Source organism: Pseudomicrostroma glucosiphilum (assembly GCF_003144135.1).
Source record: "Pseudomicrostroma glucosiphilum strain MCA 4718 unplaced genomic scaffold BCV69scaffold_9, whole genome shotgun sequence".
NCBI lineage: Eukaryota > Fungi > Basidiomycota > Exobasidiomycetes > Microstromatales > Microstromataceae > Microstroma > Microstroma glucosiphilum.
Window position 1 is genome coordinate 161781 of NW_020289921.1, and position 24065 is coordinate 185845.

At 55.7% G+C, this 24065-nt stretch overlaps 11 protein-coding genes across 11 annotated transcripts; 5 read left to right on the forward strand and 6 right to left on the reverse strand.

Annotated features, from left to right (window-relative positions):
- Nucleotides 1-657: 657 nt before the first annotated feature.
- On the reverse strand, nucleotides 658-1420 carry BCV69DRAFT_283470 (60s ribosomal protein l31). The gene is made up of 3 exons (XM_025492721.1): nucleotides 1289-1420; nucleotides 975-1191; nucleotides 658-878 (listed from the first exon to the last, which is right to left on the reverse strand). The coding sequence occupies exons 1-3, from the start codon at nucleotides 1336-1338 to the stop codon at nucleotides 828-830; spliced, it is 318 nt and encodes a 105-aa protein (XP_025347101.1). The 5' UTR covers nucleotides 1339-1420; the 3' UTR covers nucleotides 658-827.
- Nucleotides 1421-1671: 251 nt separating this feature from the next.
- On the forward strand, nucleotides 1672-3082 carry BCV69DRAFT_271136 (putative PRE9-20S proteasome subunit Y13). Its single transcript, XM_025490945.1, has 5 exons — nucleotides 1672-1732; nucleotides 1836-2014; nucleotides 2106-2272; nucleotides 2369-2620; nucleotides 2709-3082. The coding sequence occupies exons 1-5, from the start codon at nucleotides 1700-1702 to the stop codon at nucleotides 2984-2986; spliced, it is 909 nt and encodes a 302-aa protein (XP_025347102.1). The 5' UTR covers nucleotides 1672-1699; the 3' UTR covers nucleotides 2987-3082.
- Nucleotides 3083-3092: 10 nt separating this feature from the next.
- On the reverse strand, nucleotides 3093-4712 carry BCV69DRAFT_283472 (hypothetical protein). The gene has a single exon (XM_025492722.1). The coding sequence runs from the start codon at nucleotides 4596-4598 to the stop codon at nucleotides 3162-3164; it is 1437 nt and encodes a 478-aa protein (XP_025347103.1). The 5' UTR covers nucleotides 4599-4712; the 3' UTR covers nucleotides 3093-3161.
- Nucleotides 4713-4928: 216 nt separating this feature from the next.
- Nucleotides 4929-7240, forward strand: BCV69DRAFT_260673 (hypothetical protein). Its single transcript, XM_025490679.1, has 3 exons — nucleotides 4929-5996; nucleotides 6074-6563; nucleotides 6716-7240. Exons 1-3 carry the CDS (start codon nucleotides 5038-5040, stop codon nucleotides 6989-6991), a joined length of 1725 nt encoding a protein of 574 aa, XP_025347104.1. The 5' UTR covers nucleotides 4929-5037; the 3' UTR covers nucleotides 6992-7240.
- On the reverse strand, nucleotides 7132-9241 carry BCV69DRAFT_283475 (DUF1688-domain-containing protein). The gene is made up of 3 exons (XM_025492723.1): nucleotides 9021-9241; nucleotides 8346-8919; nucleotides 7132-8234 (listed from the first exon to the last, which is right to left on the reverse strand). Exons 1-3 carry the CDS (start codon nucleotides 9204-9206, stop codon nucleotides 7525-7527), a joined length of 1470 nt encoding a protein of 489 aa, XP_025347105.1. The 5' UTR covers nucleotides 9207-9241; the 3' UTR covers nucleotides 7132-7524.
- Nucleotides 9242-9439: 198 nt separating this feature from the next.
- Nucleotides 9440-10530, forward strand: BCV69DRAFT_283476 (hypothetical protein). The gene is made up of 2 exons (XM_025492724.1): nucleotides 9440-9682; nucleotides 9799-10530. The coding sequence occupies exons 1-2, from the start codon at nucleotides 9572-9574 to the stop codon at nucleotides 10108-10110; spliced, it is 423 nt and encodes a 140-aa protein (XP_025347106.1). The 5' UTR covers nucleotides 9440-9571; the 3' UTR covers nucleotides 10111-10530.
- On the reverse strand, nucleotides 10219-15235 carry BCV69DRAFT_213970 (hypothetical protein). Its single transcript, XM_025489768.1, has 3 exons — nucleotides 11477-15235; nucleotides 11273-11397; nucleotides 10219-11200 (listed from the first exon to the last, which is right to left on the reverse strand). The coding sequence occupies exons 1-3, from the start codon at nucleotides 15177-15179 to the stop codon at nucleotides 10328-10330; spliced, it is 4701 nt and encodes a 1566-aa protein (XP_025347107.1). The 5' UTR covers nucleotides 15180-15235; the 3' UTR covers nucleotides 10219-10327.
- A 162-nt stretch (nucleotides 15236-15397) lies between these two features.
- Nucleotides 15398-17139, reverse strand: BCV69DRAFT_260679 (putative RPS6B-40s ribosomal protein S6). The gene is made up of 3 exons (XM_025490680.1): nucleotides 16509-17139; nucleotides 16207-16434; nucleotides 15398-15926 (listed from the first exon to the last, which is right to left on the reverse strand). The coding sequence occupies exons 1-3, from the start codon at nucleotides 16702-16704 to the stop codon at nucleotides 15625-15627; spliced, it is 726 nt and encodes a 241-aa protein (XP_025347108.1). The 5' UTR covers nucleotides 16705-17139; the 3' UTR covers nucleotides 15398-15624.
- A 250-nt stretch (nucleotides 17140-17389) lies between these two features.
- BCV69DRAFT_283480 (hypothetical protein) lies at nucleotides 17390-18574 on the forward strand. Its single transcript, XM_025492725.1, has 3 exons — nucleotides 17390-17420; nucleotides 17504-17627; nucleotides 17753-18574. The coding sequence occupies exons 2-3, from the start codon at nucleotides 17507-17509 to the stop codon at nucleotides 18106-18108; spliced, it is 477 nt and encodes a 158-aa protein (XP_025347109.1). The 5' UTR covers nucleotides 17390-17420; nucleotides 17504-17506; the 3' UTR covers nucleotides 18109-18574.
- Nucleotides 18575-18740: 166 nt separating this feature from the next.
- BCV69DRAFT_283481 (FAD/NAD(P)-binding domain-containing protein) lies at nucleotides 18741-20141 on the forward strand. The gene has a single exon (XM_025492726.1). The coding sequence runs from the start codon at nucleotides 18846-18848 to the stop codon at nucleotides 19980-19982; it is 1137 nt and encodes a 378-aa protein (XP_025347110.1). The 5' UTR covers nucleotides 18741-18845; the 3' UTR covers nucleotides 19983-20141.
- Nucleotides 20142-20168: 27 nt separating this feature from the next.
- Nucleotides 20169-24013, reverse strand: BCV69DRAFT_260689 (calcium-transporting ATPase). Its single transcript, XM_025490681.1, has 3 exons — nucleotides 23580-24013; nucleotides 23254-23486; nucleotides 20169-23169 (listed from the first exon to the last, which is right to left on the reverse strand). Exons 1-3 carry the CDS (start codon nucleotides 23698-23700, stop codon nucleotides 20485-20487), a joined length of 3039 nt encoding a protein of 1012 aa, XP_025347111.1. The 5' UTR covers nucleotides 23701-24013; the 3' UTR covers nucleotides 20169-20484.
- Nucleotides 24014-24065: the final 52 nt, after the last annotated feature.

Sequence of the window (24065 nt, forward strand, 5' to 3'; positions counted from 1 at the left end):
CAGCTCCAGCTCCAGCTCCAGCTCCAGCTCCAGCTCCAGCTCCAGCTCCAATAGAGTGACAACGTAATGCGATGCGACGCGATGTAATGGAATGCGATGCGATGTGATTCCATTCAATTACAATCGAAGTAGATTCGGGAACCTCTTGACAGACAGAAGATAGAAGGAAAGCCTGGTGTTGTGCGTCTGTCCTCCCCTTCTCCCTCTTCTTCTCCCCCTTCTCCTAGCCTCATCACCCCGACATACCTCCCAATACCAATAGCAAAAGCATATCCCCCCAACTTCAATAGCCCTTAAAACCCCCCTCCTCCCAAAAGGGAGTCGAAGGTCACGACACTTCCTTTTTTCTTTTAAGAGAAAGAAAAAGAGTCGAGAGGCGAAATCCCGTGGGGGCTTTAATCCAATCCATTTCTGGAATGAGGAAATTTAATCTTCCTTGCCTACTTCAACGTAATACCAACTCATGGAAGAAAAAAAGAGTGGAGTTGGTCGTCAAATGAGGAGGTTTGTTGGGGGGGGGGGGGGGGGGGGGGGGGGGGGGGGGGGGGGGGGGGGGGGGGGGGGGGGATTGAGGGGAGTAAGGGAAGGGGAAGGGGAAGGAGAGTCAAGGGGAGTAGCTCCTCATCGAGTGTTCCTTTTCGGTGTGCTTCTAGATGAAACCCATACTGCTGCTGATGAGTCTCGAGGCGACGAGGCCACCCCTGTGGATATGCAATGGAATAAGCGTGGTCAAAGGTACTATACTGATACTGGTACAAGTTGAAATCTGCAAGTCGAAAGAGTCGTGAGGTAAGAGCGGAGAGGAAGGGCGAGCCCACGTAAGAGGCTCAGAATCCCTTTGGATTTGTCCGCAGAGTAAGTCTTGTCCATTTCGGCACCTGGACCACGATAGAGCGGATGGGTGGTCAGTACAGCCCGAGACACACACCCTCTCTCTCTCTCCTCCTTCTCCCTTCCTGCCTTGAGCGACTCACCTTGTGCACCCCCTTTCTGAAATCCCTTCCCTTTGGACTGTACGTGGTATACTTGTCCCTTGCCTCCATCTCCGACTCCTTTGGCAACTCTAATGCTCGATCTAGGGCTTTACAGTGTACCCCACTGGCTTGAACGGTGGAGATTACATCGTCGACTGCTTTTAGACGGAGACGGACGCGGGATTTGCGAGTGGGGGATAGACGGTAGGGAACTTTCCTGTGTATTGGGTAGGGTAGGAGGTGGAAAAGAGGGGTCAAGAGGTGGATACAGGAAGGGGATGGATGGGCAGCACGAGTGCGCATTAGGGACTCACCAGAGGAGACCGCCCATGGAGACCGGCGAGGGTCTGAACACGCCAAACATGGTGAGGTATATGAGATGTGACTGCTATCCTTGCGTGATTGTCTGAACTCTGTCTCTGGCAAGGTCAATCAGGAGGGCAGTGTGGATGAGGTGTGCTTTTCTCGTGTGCGTTGGTTGTGTGACTGACGATGGTAGGAAGAAGTGGGTAGCCGTCCGCCTGGGGCTGCCTTGTCAAAAGTCTGTCTGGCCCTGGTGGGACTGGCCGCGCGCAGAGAGACGCACACACGCACGCCCACGCCCACACTCCCACGACGGTGGCTCGAGCCAAGGGGCCGCGTAGACTCGACATCAGCTCACCCACCAGAGCTAGTCTACCCTCGACTAGACTACCACCTCGCAACACCTTCACCACTCGCCCATCATGTCCAGCAGGAGATACGATGGTCGCACAACGGTCAGTGTAGAAGCGGTAGATGACCTCGCATACTAGCACTTCAGCTCAGCTTCAGCTCACTCACCCACCCTACCCCACTCCACACGCACACACAACCCTACAGACCTTCTCGCCCGAAGGTCGTCTCTTCCAGGTCGAATATGCAATGGAGGCCATCTCTCACGCAGGTACAGTCATTGGAATTCTCGCAAAGGATGGTGTCATCCTAGCTGCCGAGAAAAAGGTCACCGGAAAGCTATTCGAGCAGGACAAGAGTTCAGAGAAGATTTACGTTCTCGGAGAGTGAGTGGAAATGGGCGAGGCGGTAAGGGGCTGTCAGTATGCCCGCAGAGCTGACAATGGAACGCTCTTTCTTACTCCTTTGGTCGCTCAGTAACATCTTGGGAGGCTTCGCAGGTGTGACGTCGGACGCCAATACACTCGTCAACTATGCCCGCAACACCTGCCAGAATGTGCTGCTGAAGTACGATGATGACATTCCAGTCGAGCATCTGACACAATACATGTGTGATCTAAAGCAAGGCTACACTCAATACGGAGGTGAGCAGCAACGTCGGGACATCAGATGACCTGAGGGGAATACAGTGGGACTGACCAATCCTTTCATCCCTCTCTTCCTCGCCTACATACCGCCAGGTCTCCGACCCTTTGGCGTCTCGATCCTCTACGCAGGCTGGGATGCCCACCACTCCTTCCAGCTGTACCACTCTGACCCTTCAGGCAACTACTCCGGATGGAAAGCCACCTGCATTGGATCCAACAATGGTACTGCGACCAGCTTGCTCAAGCAGGATTACAAGGAGGGATGCACCACGCAGGAGGCAATGAGTTTGGCGTGCAAGGTATTGAGCAAGACGATGGATTCGACGGCTCTGGATAGCGAGAAGAGTGAGTCGAGTCGCGCGAAGGTGGGAAGAAAACACGAGTTGTGAGAGGTGCTAATGACAATTCTGCACTGCCTGATCTCTCCTCATAGTCGAGTTCGCCCACCTCACTCTCTCTACACGGACTGGCAAACCACAGCCGCGAATCTTCACAGCAGAAGAGATCGACCGGCTGTTAGAGCGAGAGGGCCTAGCCAAGCCCAAGGACGAGGAGGACGTGGTAGCAGGAGCCGGCGGTGCGACAGATGGAACAGCAGCTCAGGCAGCAGGCAGCATGAGCGGAACCACTGGAGCCCCGAGTGGAGCTGGAAGTGGGACTGGCAGTGGAGGACAGGCAGGGAGTGGTGGTGAGGGAATGAATCTGGATTGAGGGTTAGAGGTAGATGAAATAGCAAAGGCTTTTTGGGCTGTCATTTGCAGCGTGCGGTCGGTCGAAGAGGAAGCAGTCAATCGTGCTTCGCGTGGGCAGTCAATTCTGGTTGCATGGGGATATATAAGATAAGGGGAATAAGCTGATCGTCTACATCGGCTCCGCCTCCCTACTCCTACTCCTCCTCTGCACTCCTAAAGGTAGGCAATTCCCCCTGACCCTCCAGCCTCCTCAGCGCAAATCGACAAACATCCCACCCACTCTGTCCCCTCTCCGTCCAACACCTCTCCACCACGTACAGGCCAGAGTAAAGATATCCCTCTGGCGGCGCATAAGGTTTCCTCCCCTTGAACCCCCTCAAAACCCTCACTGGCCTCTGCGTCTGCACAGATCTCTTCAATGCCGCATTCAATGGGTTTTGAAAATTCTGATGAGCACTCTGAGGTGCTGTTCTCAAATTCTTCCTCTTTGCAGGTGTACCTCTTAAATCTCTCCCTCCCGATCCAGTAAAGGTCACGGAGCAACCCAAGTCTTCATCGTCTTCGTACCCACCACTTAGGCAGAGGGAGTAGGCTCCACGAGAAGAGTCGCCGCTGATTCCGGCGACGGTGGGTGCGTGGAGGGAAGAGGTGGAACAGGCCATTCGAGTTGGGTACCAGCTCCCTGGAGGGATGCCCGGAATGGGACCGAATTGCTTGGGAGAGTAAAGCCGGGTAGAGAGGGTGCGTCCGAGCTGAAGGAGGGGCAGAGTGGTGGCTACTGGTCCTGAGCCGGAGCCAGGAGAGGTACGTCTGCGCTGGCGCTTGGGACGGGTGGACGCAGGCGGGGTGATCAGCCGTGGGAGGACACGCGTATGGAAGGTGAAATCTCCTTCCGCGTCGATCAGGGAGGTTGCTGCTTCTGTTTCTATCCTCGAGTCGGGCACGACAAAAGACCTTTGCGAGAAGCGTCTTGTACCGCTTGTGCCGCTCCCTGAAGAGGTGAGATCACCCGCAGCGGTTGAGGTTCGGGGAGAGGTCCTCCTCTCCTCATTCCTCGCGGATCGTCTCAGAGCCACCTCTGCACCGGCTTTATCTTGGCCTTGGCCTGGAGCTACCGAGAGTACAAAGGGCGCAGATTCGGCTCGCCCGCGCAGCTTCCTCACAGGCGAGCTGGAGCGGGCAGAAGGTCTAGGGCTCTCACTAGCCGCGAGTGGGCGTACCACACTCCTCCCTCCTCTCGCAGAGGTAGAGGGAGGAGAGATGGGGAAGAGAGAGCTGCCTTCTTTGTCCTCGTCCCCACCGCCGATGAAGACACCGGCGAAGATGCCCCAGCCTGGCTCCTCCCTGGTGATGCGCCGACGACCTGGACGCACACCTCTTCCGAGGGACTGCTTGACCGCTTGTCCCTCGGAAGAGGCAGACTCGCTACTCTCTTGGTCCACGATAGAAGAAGGAGAAGCGCTCCCCTCCAATTTCGCCTTCTTCTTCGGCCTGACAGGCGTAGTGGGCGCAGGATCCAGTCCGAGGGAGAGGAGGAGCTCGGCATTGGCCTTTATGGCGGCCAAGCGGGCTAGCTCGTATTCTGTGAGCTCTTCGTCTTCCTGCGCGTGAATGGGGGCGAGGGCGCGCATGGCTGGGGCTGAGGAGGGGATGGATGAGAGGAGGGGTGAGGAGATAGTGAGCACTGCAGACGGACGAGTGATGGAAAACACGAGCAATCCTGGTATTGACCAGTGGTGCAGTGCTATACCACTGCTCCCCCGCCTTTCCGAAGCAGGAAGGCGCCGCCGCCTGGCGCGAAGAAGTGCAGCCCAGTCAGGCGCGAAGTCAAAGTCAGATGTCCGTGCGGGCGACGCGTTCGGTAGATGAGAAGTCGGATCGGAAGAAGGACGGAGGGCCCTGCCATCGACGGAAGCCCGCATTGCTGCTGCCCTCGGCGCATTTGCCCTCTTGGCATTTGGGGGATGGAGGCATCAGGAATATAGACGAGCACACTGGTCACCTCCACTACCATACCATCACTAGCGACAAGAGCCCTTCTTTCAGGAGGACATCCGTCTGATCCTCGATATGGCAGAGGGATCTCGGCGGCCTAGGCTCCGGGTCGAGGCGAAGCTACCACATCGCCAGGATCTCGAAGTAGTCGAGGGTCTCTCGCAGCTGGCCCCGAGCATTCAGTCGGACATAGAAGACAAATATGCCTCTCTGCAAGCATCAGAAAGTGTACAAGAGATGCTAAGCGCAAGAGCAGCTCGACAGCTTCATTCCAGACTACCACCATCAGAAGGACGACTAGCCAGCAGGCCGCGTCTGCGGCATCACCCGCCAGATGTCCCCTCAAGTGACTGTTTGGCACCTCTTACCAGATTCAAGAGTCCGTCTGTGCGAGCAAGCATACATCTTATCCCTTTGCTTCTGCTCCTACTCGCTTCTCTGTCCATCCTCACTCCAGCCGATGCACAAGCGCAGCGGCCTCCACAAGCCGTCTCACGCTCCTACCCCCACCTCGCCTCCTCCTCCCTCTCCTCTCTCCTGTCCCTCTCCGACCCAGCTCCCTACATAGACCATCGTTCTCCCACCTCTTTCCTCTCCCGAATCCTCATACCACGCGTCGCAGGCTCCCCAGGTATCGCAAAAGTGCGGCAGATCATACTAGATGTGTTTCAGAAAGATCTCGCAGCCTCACGTCAGCACGGCCGCTCGGGGTGGCACACTGAGGAGCACACAATCGAGGACAATACACCACTCGGTCGTCTCTCCTTTACCAATCTCATCTTCACAAAGAATCCACGAGCATCCCGACGTCTCGTGCTCGCCGCGCACTACGACTCGAAATACTTCAGCAGGGGGAACTTTCTGGGAGCAACGGATAGTGCAGCCCCATGCGCAATGCTGGTGGATGTGGCCGTTGCGCTGGATGGGCTGATGGAGGCGAAGAAGGACGATGACCTGACACTACAGCTCATCTTCTTTGATGGAGAAGAGGCATTCAAGGTCTGGACGCACACGGATAGTACTTATGGCAGCAGGTGAGTAGCGCGCTGTGAGACGGCTAGGGGAGACGGGAGAGCTCATTCCTCCCCCTCGTTGCACCCCACTTCTGCAGAGCTCTCGCTGCCAACTGGTCCCAAACCTACTTCACACCTCAAACTTCGCCATCCCCCTCTTCCAACCCCTCACGTCGCCGAATCATGTCCACCCCTCAATCCCCACTAAGGAAAATCGACTCCATCGAGCACTTTGTCCTTCTGGACCTGCTGGGGGCAAAAGAACCCGAGGTGCCCTCATATTTCGCCTCGACGGATTGGCTGTACAGGGAATTGGTCGAGGGGGAAAAGAGGCTGAATGAGGGGGGAGTGCTCCTCCCACGGACTTGGAGTGGCGGCGAAGGAGACAATGCCGACGGGTGGGAAGAGGCGGGGAAAGGTCCATTGCTAGAGCACAGGAAGAAGGGCAATCTCAAGTCTTTCTTCCCCGGGGGACCGGTCCTGACCTATGGTGGGATAGAAGACGACCATCTTCCCTTTCTTGCAAACGGCGTGCCGATCCTGCATCTGATCCCACGACCATTCCCGCACGTGTGGCATACGTTGAAGGTGAGTAGCCCAAGGCATTGCGGATTCGCCCTTCTTTGCTCTGCTTCAAACCCGAAACAGAGACAGATGGCTGACTCTCTTCCTCCTGACCTCCCTTTCCTTCAAATTCAACCCCAATCCGCCTTGCCTTCGCCTTCGCCTTCATACGACAGGACGACGCCTCTGCCCTCGACTACCCAACGACGCACGCCTGGAGCATGCTCATGCGGCTCTTCGTCGCCGAGTATCTCGAGCTGGATATGCGTCATGCTTCTTCATTGAGCTCAAGCAAGAGAGAGTCCCAAGGCGGAGAAGAGGAGGAAGAAGCAGAGGAAGAGGGGTGGGGGGATGATTCTTGGTTGAGAGAGAAGAAAAAGGGGAGAGAGAGGGAGAGGCAGAGGGACGAACTGGTGAGTTTTAAACGCGCCCCTACCAATAGTGGAGTGTGAGCCATCCGAAGTAGAGGCTGATCAGATATCATCCTCCTCCCTTCCCCCCTCCCTCCTCTTCATCTCGGCCCTCTTTCGCTCGCTTCGCACCCCCTTTCTGCTGTATGCCAACCCTCGACGGGACGATTGATCAGCAGTGACGAGCTACAGTCTGAACCGCACCGCACCGCACTGCATTCGGCTCAGGCTCATGAAAGAAAGAGGTGGAGAGATGGAGAGATACCCCCCTACCCATCCATCCCACCTCGCGTGATGAGTTCCACTTGTAATCTATTTTCAATTGCTTTGTTTATTTCGATTGAATTCCTTTTGGTTGATTGATTGATTGATTGTCACGTCACAATAGTGAATACTTTTCCAATACTTTCTTGAGTTGTGCTGTGCTGTGCTGTGGCTATGCCCCTTTTTTGAAATCCCCCTTTTTGCAATCACCTGAATTGTCGACAAGTGCTGCATCTCACTTTTCCTTCCACCAAGATCAAGATCAAGATCAGGATCGAGATCAGGATCGAGATCAGGACCAGGATGAGGAATCAGAAGACTGTCCCATCACTCTCAATGGCAATGGGTGGTCCACCACCCATCGCACCTCTAAGCTGAGCCGCAATCTCCCTTCCACCTTTCCAAGTTGCACTCTCCAATACCTGCTTCAATCCCAGCTCTTCCTCTTTGAGATTCCCAGCAGCAGATCGAATTGCGCTGGCGGTTCGATCGAGTAAGACGACGGTTAGGGCTCGCCATTCGACGACGGCTGGATGCGAAGGGAGGAGACGGGGGATCGTCGTAGCACTTGCTTCGCCACTGCTCAGGCTGCTGCTGCTGAGGCTGCTGATGGAAGCGTCCAAGAGGCTCTTTCGTGGTACAAGGACTCCCAAATCGACAAATAGCCCACCATTGCGGTATTCTGGCAGGCCAGTCATGTGCTCTGCATCTGTAAATGTCCAACCGAGAATCTTCTCCATTGGTTCCATGAGAGAGTAGGTCAACCATTGGCTTAGCTTGTGAAAGGGGACTAGGGAAGGGACGTCGGATGCGTCGAGATCGGTAGTGGTGGCAGCGCTCGCAGAGGAGGAGAGGACGGAGCAAGGCCAGACGTCCCCTAGGGGTACTCCGTCGAGGGAGGTGCGCGAGGCGGGCCAGATGGAGGCGAGACCTTGGATCACTACCTCCCAGAGTGCGGGGAGGGATACGGACGTCTTGCCGCCTTCGGCTGGCTTTGTTGCGGGGTGACGGAGGAGGTAGTCTACAGGAGGGGGCGGAGGGGGGGGGGGGGGGGGGGGGGGAGAAAGTTCATGAAGAGAGGTCAGATAAGGAGGAGGGAAACACGCCGTGTCCGTTGAGCTCAGATACTCACCAAGCATGAACCCAGGACGCTTGGCCTTTGGCTCAATCTTCTCCCCCTCTGGTCCACTGAAGTAGCCATACCGGTCCTCCTCCAGTGCTGCACCCAGTCGTGTGAGCAGCGCCGCCCTTCCCTCCAGTCCATCCATGGGATTATCATCAGGGTGAACCTGCATAGCCATTGCAAGCGAGTCGGGGCTTAGCCTCTGCAGTCCTGCCGCCTGCACCGTATGGGCTCCATTACCACTGCCCGCTATCTGCTTCTCATCACTATCCCCTTCTTCCGGAGCATCAGCAAAGAGTCCAGCTGTGAACATGTCCAGACTGGCCACAGCTAATCCTTCTGATCTCCCCACCTTCTGACCCGTCTTTGCCTCGAGGTAGGCCCACTTTGATCCTGCACCTGCGTCCAGCAACACGGAAACGACGTATAGGTCCACTAGGCGCCGAGTGGCCTCGAGAGAAGAGCAAGTGCCGGTTGAGTGCCAAGTTTGAAGTAGACGAGGGATACGGGGTACGCCATTGACTTCAAAGTGACGCTCGCGACCGTGTGGTGGGATCGAGGTGTAGTTGGTGCCATAGTCGCGCTATGAAGATAAGAAAGAGGCAAGATACGGTTGGCTTGTCAGTCACTGGCGGCCGTCATGGGCCTGAGTCAAATGTCTGACTCCCTCGTCTTGTGTCTCACCTGAATAATCTTGAGACAGTAGTCTACGACCTTTTCCATGTTTTCGGGGTGATAGTCAAAGTAATCTCCCTTGCCCTGCTGCTCTACGATGTTGAATACCTTGTAGCATTGCTCCCTGATGGTGGGGAGAGAGCGCAAGCGTTGCACTCTCTCTGAAGGTGGGGGTGGTGGTAATGAAGTAGCCATGTGAGGGTGATGGTAGTGATGCGGGTACAGCGAGGTCAAAAGTGAGTGAGTGAGTATGGGTATTGGTGTTGGAATCCAAGCGAGCTCTTATCGGGGTATTGTCTCTGGAAGCTGATCCGCCCTTGTCCACGTCGGAGCGGAGCGGAGCTGGAGAGCAAGTCGTGCACGGAGCAAGCAGCAGCAGCAGCAGCGACAGGCAGCCCCGCCCACGGAAGTGCACTCTAACTCCACCTCGTAGCCATCCGCAACCCCGCGACCAGACGCCGTTGCAACACCAGCAACCCGCACTGTTCATAGCTATACAGCTTCCTTCATTCAGTCAACAGCCTCGTCTTCTTCTTGAGTCTATCTGTTCCCACCCCACCATGTCTTCCTCTGCAGTCAAGATTGTCCCGCCCGAAGAGGTGGGCAAGAATACCACTGGCCAAACGGACGGAATGACCCGCAAGGCCGCCCTGGTAAATGTATCCGACAAGGTGAGGTAGCGAACAAGTATGCCAGACTCTCAAGTCGGCATCCGTACGCAGGGCGCTCAAGGCTCTTCATCTGACAATACACCCCCTCACTCGTCCACATCCCACCTCGCGCGCAGATCTGCTCCTCCACAATGCTCGCAGACCCACACACCTCCTCTGCCATCCACCACCACGGTCATCTAGACACAATCGTCTACGCTCTTCGTGGATCTGGGGGAACTCTCATTTGGGGACCTAATCCAGAAGATAAACAAAGACTTGCTCCTGGTTCTCATGCATTGATTCCAGCTTGGGTAGAACATCAGGAGGCCAATGAAGGAGAGGAACAAGTGGAGTGGATCATTGTTAGGAGTGGAAGGGAGCCAGTCGTGGTGAATCTGCCAAAGGGGTGGGGATCGTCGAAAGAAGAGGGAGACGGGAAGCAGTAACATTGTGAGAGTATACCAAAGAACAAACAGGGCAATGCAATTCGACCGAGACTATAATGCATATGGGATTGTGTACATCGGATTAGAAGGAAAAGAACACGTACTGCAATGCAAGCTGGACCTCTCCCGAACGAGAGGTCGACGAGGTGACTTGGCCAATCTCTTCCTTAGCCTTTTTCGATAGCAGCAATTGAGCCGGAACCACTCTGCATCATCTTCATGCCTTGCTCTTTGCCTCGCCGGCGTCTTCGTCGGTCCCTTTCGTCTTTGCAGCTTCTTCGTCTGTGACCTGGGCACTCTCTAGGTCCGCCCCTCCTTTTACCTTATCAGCCTCTGTGCTGGCCTCATTGTCGTCGCCATCAGACTCGTCCCTCATCCCATTGAAGGCCCTGCCAACCTGAATGTTCCCCCCTCCTGCAATCTTGTTACCAGGGCTATCAGTACTGGCGGGCCTCTCCCCAGCTGCAGTACTCAGCACTTGTACCTTGGCAGCAGACCGGGGAGAAGGAGGCAGACCCGGCCGCCTCTTCTTCGGGGTGGGCAAGTAGAGTTTGCTGGCCAGAAGCTTGGCCTGGGCATCTGGATTGCTGCCGAAGCCTCGACGGACGTCAGAACTACTGGCGGCGGCCGCTGCTGCTCCTTGACCTCGAAATAGGGAGCGTTGGGCTCTACGTTCCGCATCGAAGACGCCTGCGCCCGAGAGGAGAATGTACTGCATTGAGCCCCACTCAATGATCTTCTTCTCCAGCCAGGGCAGCGAGACGGGCTTGTTGAGGAAGTCGTTGCACCCAGCCGCCAATGCCGCCACTCGATCACTGTTGAGCACACTGGCAGTCAAGGCCACGATGATGACCGAAGCTCTAAAGGGCGTTTGAGGTACTGAAGACCCCGATGGAATCAGCGGAGTGGGCGGCACTGCTGCAGAAGAGGGTGCAGGCATGTCGACAAGTCCATTGACGTAGCCTGGCACGAAGCCAGCCGTGTGCACAGGTGGCGTCGCCGGGAGCTGACCGACATTGGCCATCAGCTCCTGCTTGCGAATCTCCTTCGTAGCCTCAATACCGTCCATGACAGGGAGTTGAATATCCATCTACGAGGGCAGTAAGACCATAAGGGAAGTCAGCAAAGGCTCTCAATGTGGCGCATACCATTGTTCACGCACCAGGATCAAGTGGAAACCACCCGTAGCCCACTTGTCGACTGCCTCTCGCCCATTGACGGCCGTGTCGAATTTGATCTTCTTTCGCGTCATGAATTGCTTCAAAATCTTCTGGTTGATAGGGTTGTCTAAGAGCAGATCAAGAAGGGAAAGTCGATCAGCCATGGTCACCACAATTCTAGCTTGCCAGCGCGCTGTACCACTCACCTTCGACGATCAATACTTGAATAGGAGGAAGGACCTTCTCTCTCACTTGCGTCTTCTTCGGACCACCGCCCCTTCTGCCACTCGGCGCGAAGCCGGCTCCAATCAGCAGACCGGTCTGGGGTTGAGCACTGGGCTTTGTAGCAGGTGACAATGCAGCGAATGATGGGTGAACGCCTCGCACCGCTCCGTCTGCTTCGCCCGCCGTCTCGCCTTGGCTCGCCTCTTGCGCTCGGGGTGGTACAACGGGACCCGCATCTAACGAGGCAGTGGGAACCACAGGACTCGCTTTCTTGCTGCCCAGAGCGCTTGACCGAGCGCTCGGCGCCTTCTTCGTAGAAGTGGCTGGTAGCGTGGTCCGACTCGGAAGGGTAGCCTTCTGTTCCGCCGCAGGCTGATTGTCCGACTTCTCTGAGCCCGGTGCATCTCCAGTAACATTCGGTGGCGAAGACACAATAGGCATCAAAGGGTCCTCACCCTCATTGACGGCAGGCTGAGAAGCTATGGGCGTAGCAACAGGCGGCTTTCCGGAGGACAAGACGTAATCGATGCCAACTTGAGGAGCGAAGAGAGTTCCAGGAGGTGCGTCTCCGAACGTCGTCAATCTGCTTGCAAAGGAGGAAACAGATTGATCGCTATTCCTTCTCGATTGGTCGGCCGACACGATGCCATCGGTGTCGTCATTTGTCTCTTTCTTTCCAGCCATTACATCAGCAATAGATGGATGATGGTAGCTGTGCCGCTCTTCCGATTGCCGTCTCGCGCTAGCGAGAAGGTTCGGCGTATCTGATATACGGGATCCGAACGAACGGTTGGAAGATGGCCCGCTCACGCTACCAGCTCGGCGCCCCTGCGAGCCTCGTATGCTGCCGCTGCCGCTCAGATTGGGATCAAAGTACAGAGCTGCCGGTCTGCCATCTGGAGACTGTATCACCAGACCTGAAGCAGCGCTGGTTCCCATCCTGGCCGCCGTTTCGCTAAAGTACTCTAGGGTCTCTGCAGGCAATGGGCTACTGCTACCTTGCGACGATCGGACTGATGGAGTCGCCAGGGGAAGTAGAGACGGCCGAATCTCTGTCGTCGTCTTCGTTGAGCTCGGGGAATTCGATTTGGTTTCGTGCGCCGCTACCGCATCCACTCCGAGTACTGTTTTGGGATCGGGTCTAGGCAGATTCGATAATTTGAGAGACCCGTCCTTTCTCTTTGCAGACCTTCGAGAAGCAGAGTCTGGAACGGTGAGTGACGATGTTATACTGCTGAGGTCTGCTTCTGGTGAAGTGACGTCACGCTGATCAGATCCTTCTCTCTTCCCAATCTTGGCCTCCCAAAGATAGGGAGACATCGGGCTTGTTGCGATGGGCGCAAAGAACGGGTCGACGATAGGCTTATGCATAGCAGTCTTCAGAGCAGTCAGAATGCGTCGAGGGCCGGCAGGCTTGGGAACGACTAGGATCTCTGGCAATGTATATGCTTGTCCTTCACCAAGGGCCTGGATGGCGGATTCCATGATCGGTTGAAGCACGTCTCGGATTGACCTGAAGTTCTTGAGCGATGTGAAGTAGACAATAGCATGAGTGAGCTCAAGGGGCGGCTTCGAGGCATGGCTCTGATCTGTGTTTCCAGGGCGCAGAGGGAAGCCATCCTTTGCGCTACGATGGAGGTGCTGGGCCGAAGGTGTACCCTGGCCCAGAGCGCCTCGAAGGAGTGGCAACGCAGAGCGCAGACGCAATAGCTCTCTCTGCAGCGTCTCTATGTCGTCATCTACCATGACAAAAGAGTAGGCCTCAAGCTTTTCTGAGGTCATACCACTCTTGATGGTGTCGGAAGACGAATCTCTCTCCATACCTGTGACAGACCGCGAGCTTTTGTGGTCTTCACCTTGCTCGCTTTCCTCTTCCCTTGGCAGGGTGAGAGGCACCCCTGTCACTGGGTCTAAAATTGCTGTGCCCGACATACTTGAAGAAGGCCCAGCTGGCCCTGCGGTCGCGTTACTACTGCTGCAGTCGCCCGCCAATGCTAAGCTGGTAGAATAGCGTATGAAGGCCGGACGACCCTCTGTGATAGCGATAGCAGTCCTTGCAGCAGGAAGATGGTGCTTGTCGCCAGCACCGAAGATGGGTGTCGAGGGCATGCTTGAGCCTGTCGGAGCAACAGATCCTGATGAGACATGACAGCCACAGTCTTGCAGTAGTTGGGCAAGATGCTGTGCAAAGACGGAGCTGTCTGAGGCGTGAAGCGCGACTGTCTTGCCTTTGAGCTCATCTTTGACGAATCCTGACAGCTCCTGTGCAGTGGGCTCTTCTCCGAGAGCGAGACGAGGCAGGAATCTTTGTCGATCCTCATGTTCGATTGTACTTGGCACTGCAGAAGCCGCAAGGTCTGGACTGCAGATGCCTAGCTCCTGGAACTTTAGTTCAACGATCGAGGTCACGGGTGGCTCCTCTGAATGAGTCCACTGCGACTGAGCTTGTGCGATATTCAGTACCGAGTCGTCTAGGCAGCGTTCTAGCAGTTCATGAACCCCCGATACGTCGCGCCCGTTGGAAGTGAGACGCAATTCTAATGAACATGGCGTGATCTCGAGGCCCTGCTTGCTTTTTCCTTTGGTGTCGTCAAATCTGTTGAGTCCCACAGTCAGCGTTGAATGCGGAGGGACGACAGCAAGCATACGAGAGAGGGTATGTATCAAGACGCACTTGACTGCCCCTTCATCGCCAATGGCTGATGTACAGACGCTATGAGAATCGTCATGTTCGTCTATGAAACCTTCCAAAGAAATGACGAGATCAATGGCTTTGTCTGCAGCTTGACCTGAGACAACGTCCGCTGCTCTTTGTACCAGCTCCGAGAGATCGAAAGATGCAGGCGCCGGCGAGGCTGAAGAGCTGGCGGCAGTCGGAGAGCCCTCGCTTTGCTGAGTGGACGAAGTGGAAGCACGAGCTGCTTCGCTGGAGCTCCTTTGTGAGAGTGGCTTTAAGGGTCCCAAACTCGTGATAGTCTCCCGGGAAGACGGACCGCCATCTACGTCTGAGTTCGGGACTATGTCCTCTAAGGTCTCAGCGGACGACGACGCCTTGCCGCTGCTGGCCAGCTCCTGCTCTATGAAGGCATCACAGATCCAATTGATGCTTCGGAACGCTTCCATGACTGCCTCTACACTCGTCACTGGCATGGAAAGACTGGTCGGGCTGAGTGTTTCGTGGCTTGCATCGAGTAGATGAGGTGGGATGATATGGAGCAAGTGAGAAATCGGCAACTGAAGTGTATCAAGGACGAGGTGCGCCAAGGCGGAAGATGACGATTCTGATGCCAGTAGATTGGAGGAAGAGGCCGAGAGGGACGATTTCGTATTGCGACGATTCGGGGAGCGAGGAGTTGGTGGACTACTGCTTCTACTGCCTCCGACGGCAGTAAAGTCTGGCTCTGATGTTTTGGCGATCATTCGAGGCCGCGGATGGCGGAGCGCTCCCATCCGCTCAGCCAATGGTATGCTGATAGATCTGTTCATTGGACGCCGGGCCAGCGGTTGGCTGGGAGAAGCCATGGCTGGAGCGTCAGAGGCCATCGGTGGCAGCGGTCCAGCGGGAGGAGAGGTGATCGACTCATCGGGCGACGGAGGTTGCACGGTCAGGGGAACGCTAGGCAGAGGAGGCGGTGACCGAGACGATGATGACGGTGACTGTGATACCGTGGAATATGATGCCATCTCCAGGAAGGCGTAGTGTACAGGGAGAGAAGGATGGCCCGGCGAGAGAGGTAGGGCATGGAGACGAGTGCACGATACAGGGTCAGCCGTCGCCGAGAGCGGGGGAAACGCGGGCCAGACTGGCGCGTCGGAACGGAAGGGTGAGGCAGGCAGCCTACTTCCCTCCTTGCTCACGCGCTGCCTCTTGACGTCTTTGATACACACAATGCTCATCAGCTTTTGGTTCAGTGCTGTAGATTTTGGTCACGGCTGATGAAGAAAGTGTGTGAGAGAAAGATTGTTACAAAGGGGAAAACCAAAGACACCAGCCGTGAAAGATGCAATGACGTCCTGAGGGAGATGGCGTGAGCTCCTCGCAGTACGTCTATGAGGCTAGAGTGATAGGCATAGGAGATGGAAAAGCAGTCCAACCGACCAACCGCCATCCATAGTCTCATACCAACATCTAGGCCTTGCGGGCGGCCTTTCGTGCAGTGCGGGCAGCTGACGAACGAGCCTTCTTCTCCTCGGTACGCTTGGCCAGCACCTGGTCGTACTCGGCCTTCTGCTCCCGCTGTGCCTCGGTCTTCCTCTTCTTGAGAGACTGCAGGTGCCTCTTGCGTTGCAGACGCTGGGCAGTGATCAGACGCTGGATCTTGGGGGCCTTGGTGTAAGGCTTGGCTCCCTCCTTCTTGGAGGTGACCTCACGGCGAATGACGAACTGACGAACGTCGTCCTTCTTGGTCAGGTTGAAGAACTTGCGGATGTCTGAAAGATGGGATATCGATGGGAGGCATCAGGTTAGCAGACAGTCTCGACTATAGAATCTCGGAAGCAATGCCTCTAGACGTCGTTGATGGCGTCTGACACCTCTCTTCGGCAGAGGTGCCATAGGTATTCCCGCAACAGCGGCCAATTAGACTGTCCACCCCGCCCCTTCCGATGATGTCCCCCTCCTCCCCCTCCTCTTGCACACAAGGTGCTCCTGCCTATACGTCGGACCCTCCCCGTAATTTCTGATGCGCAAGTCAAATTCGCTGATACTCACGGTTAGCTCGCTTAGGGCCCAATCGCTTAGGCACAGTCGAGTCAGCGTCGGTGAGGCCGGGGATCTCCTTCTCTCCCTGCTTGACGACGATGAGATGAAGAGCCTGAATGTCGGCTCCAACGATGCATCCACGGACGGACTTCCTTCGTCGCTCTCCAGTGCGGCGCTGGCGGTAGCACGAGTGGCCCTCACCGAGGAGCAGGCGAACACGAGTGGGGAGCAGGACACCTGGAAGCAAGGACAAGGGGGCAAGGGTCAGTATGATGATGTGCAACGGAGCTGATTCAAAGCTGTCAACTCACCCTGCTTCATGGGGAAACCCTGCTTGTCGTTTCCACCACCAATTCGGACGACGTAACCCTTGAACTCGTCACCGAGCTGGTCAATGGCAACATCCTGACCCATTCGCTTCTCCCAGAAGACTCGGGTCTTGAGGTCATCGTCGATGGAGAATGCCTTCTGAGCGCCAGTGGCGGGGTTGGCGAAGTTCAACTTCATGATGGCTGTGAGGAAGCGAAGTGAGGTGAGGTATGTAAGGTCAGGATGTGTGTACTTCACCCATTTAGAGGCCTCTACTGCCGCCTCAAACGTCTAGCCCCCATTCGAGATTCCCCCCCCGTGACTAAGATCACCATCTCCCAATGCCTCTTTTCGCTCTTTCTATTCTTCCATTCTCTATGTCTCCATCTGCGTTGCCCTCATAGAGTGCAGGTCAGGCTCGAGTGACCTAGCCTGCCCCCGGCGAGACTAGCAATTGAATCGTCTTTCGACCTTTCCGAGATCGTTTTCTTGCCGCTGTAATCGGCTCTGTCCAGCATGACGAATGGGTGGCTTCCGTGTACATGAGTCGTGGCGATACTCACGCTTTGATGAGGATGAAGGGGGGAGATGGGGTGTATGTTTCTGAGGGCGTAGGCGAAGGAAGGATGTCCGCGGCTCACAAAATGCTGCTTGCCTCGCCCCGCCTGCCGGCGCTTGGATTCGTGTCCGTAGTCGCAGCAGCCCCTCTTCGCGCTCCGACACTTGTGCGCGCGGCGCCTTTTCCACGCCAGTGTGCCTGTGTGACCGAGTGCCCGCGTGCGTGTGTGTGGTGTGGCTGCTGCTCGCTCCGCCTGCCAATGACGAAGAATTGCACTTCGCGCCTACGACCCTTTTCTCTTCGTCTCTACAACAACGTCTAGGATCCCCCCGTCACCGTCAACAACCTCAAACTCGTGAGCATCACGACGCCCGACTATACTTCGAGGACAGAGCAGACTCTGATACCACTCTTTCCCAATCCTTTTCCCACGACCAGAAAATGATCATCTCGAAGCAGAACCGCAAGACCATCTACACCTCCCTGTTCTCTCAGGGTGTCTTGGTTGCCCCCAAGAACTTCGAGGTCCAGCACCCCGAGCTCGAGGTCCCCAACCTGCAGGGTTAGTGTCGCAATCAAGGAAGGAGAAAGGGATTGGCGAAGATGCAGCAGACAGGTCTTGGAAGAGGCTTCTTTGTAGTGCGTTGCTCACACCTAGTCTTCCTCTCCCCGCCTTACATCTCACAGTCGTCAAGGCCATGCAGAGCCTCACCTCCAAGGGTATGGTCAAGACTCAGTTCAGCTGGCAATACTACTACTACTCCTTGACCGACGAGGGAATCTCTTACCTGCGAGAGTACCTTGCCCTCCCCGAGGAGATCGTCCCCGCTACCCTGCGAAGGCCCGCTCGTCCTCAGCGAGGCCCCGGTGGAGGTGCTGGTGGTGCCCCCGGTGCCTACCGTGCCCCTCGAGGAGAGGGAGGTGCTGACCGTGGAGAGTACCGCCGAAGGACCGAGGGTGGTGACAAGAAGGACCAGGCTCCTTCTGGAGAGTACCGACCTCGCTTCGCCGGCGTTGGTCGAGGTGCCCCCCGTGCCGAGTAAATGTTTGCTTTGCTTGCATTCATACTCAACATGCCCAATTACGACCGTCCACTACAGTGCCAACTTTCCTTCCATGAACCCGTCAACACTCGCAGTCTCAATTTCCCTCATTTCCTGATCGTCGGGCAGGTGCCCATAGGACCCGACTTTGACTTCTCTCCTGAGAAGCTTCAGCCAGTCCACGAACAGACATCTCCCTGCGTTGTGCGATGAGCGAATGGAATGTCAGACAGCCTTGTATTCTTCGTGTCGCTCCTCTTTCAAAATACAATTCGTGAACAACGATCCCTGATGATCTCTGGTGTGGATAATGCGCTGGGGGGGATATCCTGCACCTGTTCCTAGGAACCGAGACCTCACCCTATGGTCAAGCCTCGGGATAACTGTCCGCAGATAGCTTATGTCCGATGGTGGGCTTGCTTTGGACGGAGAAAAGCCATCCATACTAAATATATTGAATGATGTCTTTCGGTATTGCCGTCGCCATCTGCCTCCGAGTGCAGGCGCCTGGCGGCGGGAGATGCTTCGGGCTCGGGCTAAGGTCTGTGTCGGCCGCGTGGCGTCGTCCGTTGGGCGGAAATAGTTCGACTAAGTTCGAGGCCCGTGTGTCAGAAGTGGATACGCGGGTGAGTACTTAAGGTAGACCAGATAGAAGCAGCGCAGCACACACAGAGCACTTCTTCTCATCCTACTACTACTACCTAGCTACCTGTCAACTTCAGCACCTCTCTTCCACAATGGTGTCTAACATCCTCGTCATCGGCGCCAGTGGTGGAGCCATCGTCGCCCGTCAACTATCCGAATCCCTCCCGCCCACGCATCGTCTAATCCTCATCGAGCGACTCAATTTTGCCTACCACCCCATCTCCTCTCTCCGCGGTGCCGTCATCCCCGGCTTCGAGGAGAACAACTTTGCCTCTTTTGACAACTTCTTCGACAAGGGATCGCGCCATGTAGTCCTCAGCGGGACAGAAGTGACGAAGCTGGGAGAGGATAGTGTGACTATCTCTGGCGAATTCGAGGAGAGCAACACGATCCCATTCGACTATGCCTGTCTGGCACTGGGAGCTACCTACCCTGTCCCTGGTCGACCCAGGAGTACCTCCAAAGAGGAGGGGCTGGAGAACCAGAGGCAGATGCAGAGGGATATCAAGGCTGCCAAGTCTATTCTGGTCGTCGGTGGTGGACCAGTAGGAGTCGAATTTGTCGGCGAAGTGAGGACACAATACCCCAAGAGCACCGGGAAGGCTATCACTCTCGCCACTTCTGGTGGAGAGCTCATCCCTGGTGGATGGAAGAAGTCGCTCGGTCAGAAGATCCACACTTTGCTCACCAGCGAAGGCATCGACATCAAGTACAATGCCAAGGTGAATTTGCCCGAGGATGTAGAGGTTGGCAAGCTCCTCCCTACCTTGCGCTCCTTTGAGCTTCCAGACGGAGGTAAAGTCGAAGCCGACTTTGTGGTCATGGCCACGGGCGGTAAGCCCAACACCTCGCTAGTGAAGCAAGACCACCCTGAAGCACTCAACGACATGGGTCTCATCAAGGTCGAGCCCACCACTCTACGAGTTCTGGACCCCAAGCTAGGAAAATACTTTGCAATGGGTGACTGCAGTGATTCCCCTGGACCCAATACCTACTTTGCCGTCATGCAGCAAGCACCCGTAGTTGTTGCCCACATGAACGCCTTGGCACAGGGTAAGGGTAAAGCGAGCAAGGCGTACAAGGAGCCAATGAATGTAATGGTGGTGCCATTTGGACCTTCTCAGGGACATGGACAGATTGGACCTTTTGTCATGGGATCTTGGGTCACTTCACTTGGAAAGGGAAAGACACTCTTTGTACCCGACTTTAAGAAGCTCTACAGGGTTTGAGCGGCCCGTCGGAGGGGGGCCGGATGAGGATTGGCGCGTACTTGACTTTTGTTGCGTGCGTGCCTTGTGATACCTTTGTTGTGATGTCTTTATACAAGTTCCTTTCAATGTCATTCTCTCTCAAAGGTTGTCAGGTCCCCGACGATCTGATCTCTTGCCACTTCCTACACAAGGATTGAGTGGAAGCCTCTTAGGTGGTGTAGAGAAGTTGTATCATTGTACTGTGTGAGATGAGTTGAACGGAGTGGTCGGGCAAGAGAAGACAGATTCGTAGGAATGGGATGCTTTGATCTAGCGACACATGATATGACATGATAATGATGAGGAGGAGAGTCAATCTATGGGGTCCGGGTGCAGGGGTTCGTGTGCATGAGCAGATCATCATCGAGCCCCCCTTCACAACCCCTCCTCTCCTCTCTTCTAACCCTCCTCTACGCTACTCTGTCTCCCCAGCTCCCACCCGTCCGCTCTCTCTCTCCTCCCCTTCCGTTCCCGACCCTCTTCACTTGCTCTTCTTCTTCTCCACTGCATTCTCGGGTGCATCGACCAATGTGTCCTCAGGCGGGCTAACGTAATTTCTCGTGATCCACTTGCACACCTCATCGATGGCCAGCACAGGTGCGCTGATCCAAAGCACCGCCTGCCATTCCTCCCAATTGAGTGGGGTAATGACAAAGAGGTCCCGGAGGAAGGGGATGTAGAGAATGGCAAAGTGGAGAACCATGCTGAGGGCGATTGCAAATACCAAGAAGGGATTCTTGAAGGGCGTCTGGTAGAAGATGGAGTCTACCTCGGAGATGGCATTGAGTGCATTGAACATCTCGATGGTCACCAGGATGCTTAGACTCATCGTTGTAGCTCGCTTGGCGTACTCGTTGACGAAGATCTGGCAACCAATCTCGGGGAAGAGCTCAGAGCACTTGTGGAAATGGGTCAATTGGTAGAAGGTCACCTGAGGACCGGCGTGGTAGTACATGAACCACCAGGCGTAGCCACCCACTGTGGCTGCGCCGACGTAAGTGCCGACGATCATGTATCGGGTGAAGAGCCACTTGCCCACGAGCGGCTCGTCTCGGCTTCGAGGCTTGTGCCTCATGACCTCGTGGTCGGGAGGGTTGAAGCCGAGAGCTGTGGCTGGGAGACCGTCTGTGACCAGGTTGACCCAGAGCAGTTGCACAGGAATCAAAGCCTCGGGCATGCCGAGCAGGACGGTGAGGAAGATGCTGACGACCTCACCAATGTTGGAGGAAATCAGGTATCGGATGAACGACTGCGTGTTGTTGTAGATGCTTCGGCCTTGCTCGACGGCTACCTCGATGGTGGCAAAGTTGTCGTCGGCGAGGACCATGTCGGCGGCTAGCTTGGCAACATCGGTTCCCGACCCCATTGCAATACCAATGTCGGCTCGCTTGAGAGCTGGGGCGTCGTTCACACCATCACCGGTCATAGCCACAACCTGGCCTTGCTTCTGCAGCAGCTCGACGAGCAGACTCTTGTGTGAAGGCTCGGTACGACTGAAGAGGCGCGCCGTCTTGACCGCCTCCATCTGCTGGCTCTCCGACATCGACTCGAATTCCCGACCTGTGAAGGAGAGACCCTTGAGGCTGGCGGAGGTGTCCTTTGGCAGAATACCGATTTGGCGACAGATCGTCTCTGCGGTCGGCTGGTTGTCTCCAGTGATCACAATCACTCGAATACCGGCGGAGCGGCAACGAGCAATGGCAGCAGGCACTTCGGGACGAGGAGGGTCCATCATACCGACGATACCAACAAGAGACATGTTCTGCTCGAACTTGGCGTAGTCAGCGCTGGACTGAGAGCGGTATGAGCTGGTGTCGAGATCGGCATTGTCCACCTGAGCAAGAGCGAGTGTCCTCAAGCCGAGCTTACCATACTCCTCCACCTTTCGGGCGATCAGGGCGCGAGTGTTGGCATCCAGAGGAGTCCGAGCGCCGGAGCCGGAGTGAATAGTGCTGCATCGCTCAACAACGGACTCGGGAGCTCCTTTGACAAGCAGGAGACCACAAGAAGGCGAGGAAGGGTCCTTGATGAGCGTCGACATGGACTTGCGGTCTCGAGAGAATTCCAGGGTGAGAAGGCGCGGGGCAGCTTCTTCATAAGCAGAAGAAACGGCAGAGCATCTCTGCTTAGCATCCATCGATGACAGCTTTGAGTTGACTGACGCATCGTGGTGACCGAGCTTCTCCACCAGTACCCTCAGGGCAGACTCAGTTGGCTGTCCAATCGAAGCGTAGTTGCCGTGCTCGTCGATTGTGACTTGAGAATCACTGCAGATGGAAGCAATAGTGGCGAGAGCATTGACCGTGGAGCCGGCAACATTGAGCTGTCCACTAACAACCTTGCCGTCAGAGTTGCGGATGTCACCCTTCGGTGCGAAGCTGCTTCCCTCGACTTCGTATTCGGATAGCTTTTGCGAATCGAAGACCGCGAAACGAGTGACACACATCTGATTTGTTGTCAATGTGCCCGTCTTGTCAGAGCAAATGACATTTGTGCTGCCCAGAGTCTCGACAGAAGGCAAGTGTCGGACGATTGCATTCTTCTTGGCCATCTTCTGAGTACCCAGAGCAAGGCAGGCAGTAATGACGGCAGCAAGACCTTCGGGAATAGCGGCCACAGCAAGAGCGACAGCAATCTTAAAGTAGTAGATGGCGCCCTTGAGCATGCCTCCGTGCGAAGGATCGGCGAAGTGACGGATGTTGATCAACCAGACGAGGACACAGATGACCGTGATGACCTTGGCGAGCATCTCTCCGAAGTCGTCAAGCTTCTGCTTCAGAGGCGTCTTTTCGTCACTCTCCTCGCTAATCTCGGCGTGAATGCCGCCGATGGCTGTCTTCGCTCCAGTGAGCACGACGACAGCCAATCCCGAACCGTTGGCGATGGTGGTCCCGCTGAACAGGATGTTGATCATGTCCTGCTTGACCGCTCTAGGGTCGGCGACAGCCTTCGTGTCTTTGTTGACGCTCATGCTTTCGCCGGTCAAGATGGCTTGATCGGTACGGAACGAGCTCGAATTAATGGCGATGAGTCGGCAGTCGGCGGGGATCTTGTCGCCGACGTTCACCGAGACAATGTCACCGGGGACGAGCTCCTCCGATTTGACCTTTGTGGCTGAGCCATTGCGAATTACGGAGGCAGTGTCAGGAGTGTACTCGCGAAGCGCCTGCAGCGGGTCAAGCAAAGGCGTAATAAACAGTGTCAGTCTTGCCCCGAAATGACCGGTCGGTATTAGATCCTGTGCACTCACCTCGATAGCTTGGTCAGCATTACGCTCTTGTATCACTCCTACTGTAGCGTTAGCGATGAGGATGAGGAAGATGACTCCGGGCTCGACCATTGCAGTCGCCAGCGACTCGTTCTCCTCGAGCAGGGCGAGGATGAAGGAAACGACGGCGGACCCGAGGAGGATCTGCACAAGTTGGTCTTTGAACTGATCGACGATTAACCGCCACAGTGGTGTGGGAGGTGACTCTTCCAAAGCTGCGAGCAGAAAGAGCGCCGAATGCGGGTCGGTACGTCAGCTCCCGATACTGTCGTCTCCTATGATGAGCCTGCGCTACGATGAGTACTCACCATTCGGGCCATATTGCTGTTGCCTTTGCTGCACCTCCTTTGAGCTAAGACCTTTCCGTGGGTCGACCTCTAGCTTCTTCAACACATCTTCGACAGAATGTGTCCACGCTTGGTCAAGCATGGTAATTTATCGTGAAGATTGTGTGTATTGATGTTCTAAGACCTTCGATTGGCGCCTGTCCTCAGACACTGCTTTCCACACGGCTTTCGCAGCGTACGCGGGAGAAGGGCCCGATGAGAGGAAGGGAGGATGGCAAATGTAGGGTGATGATATGCAAGCGGGGTGGCGTCCTGTGATTCTGACGCAACAGCAATGACCCAGAAGTGAATGTGGATCAAGGCGAGGTGGGTGGGTGAGGATATGTATGGATAGGTAAGGAGGAGAGGAGGGAGCCAGGGGCTTGTTGTGTGCGCCAAGGGGCTTCCGTGGTATTTCTTCCATTGCTCTCCTTCCTTCTGGCCAAAGTGTAAACGTGGACGCGGACG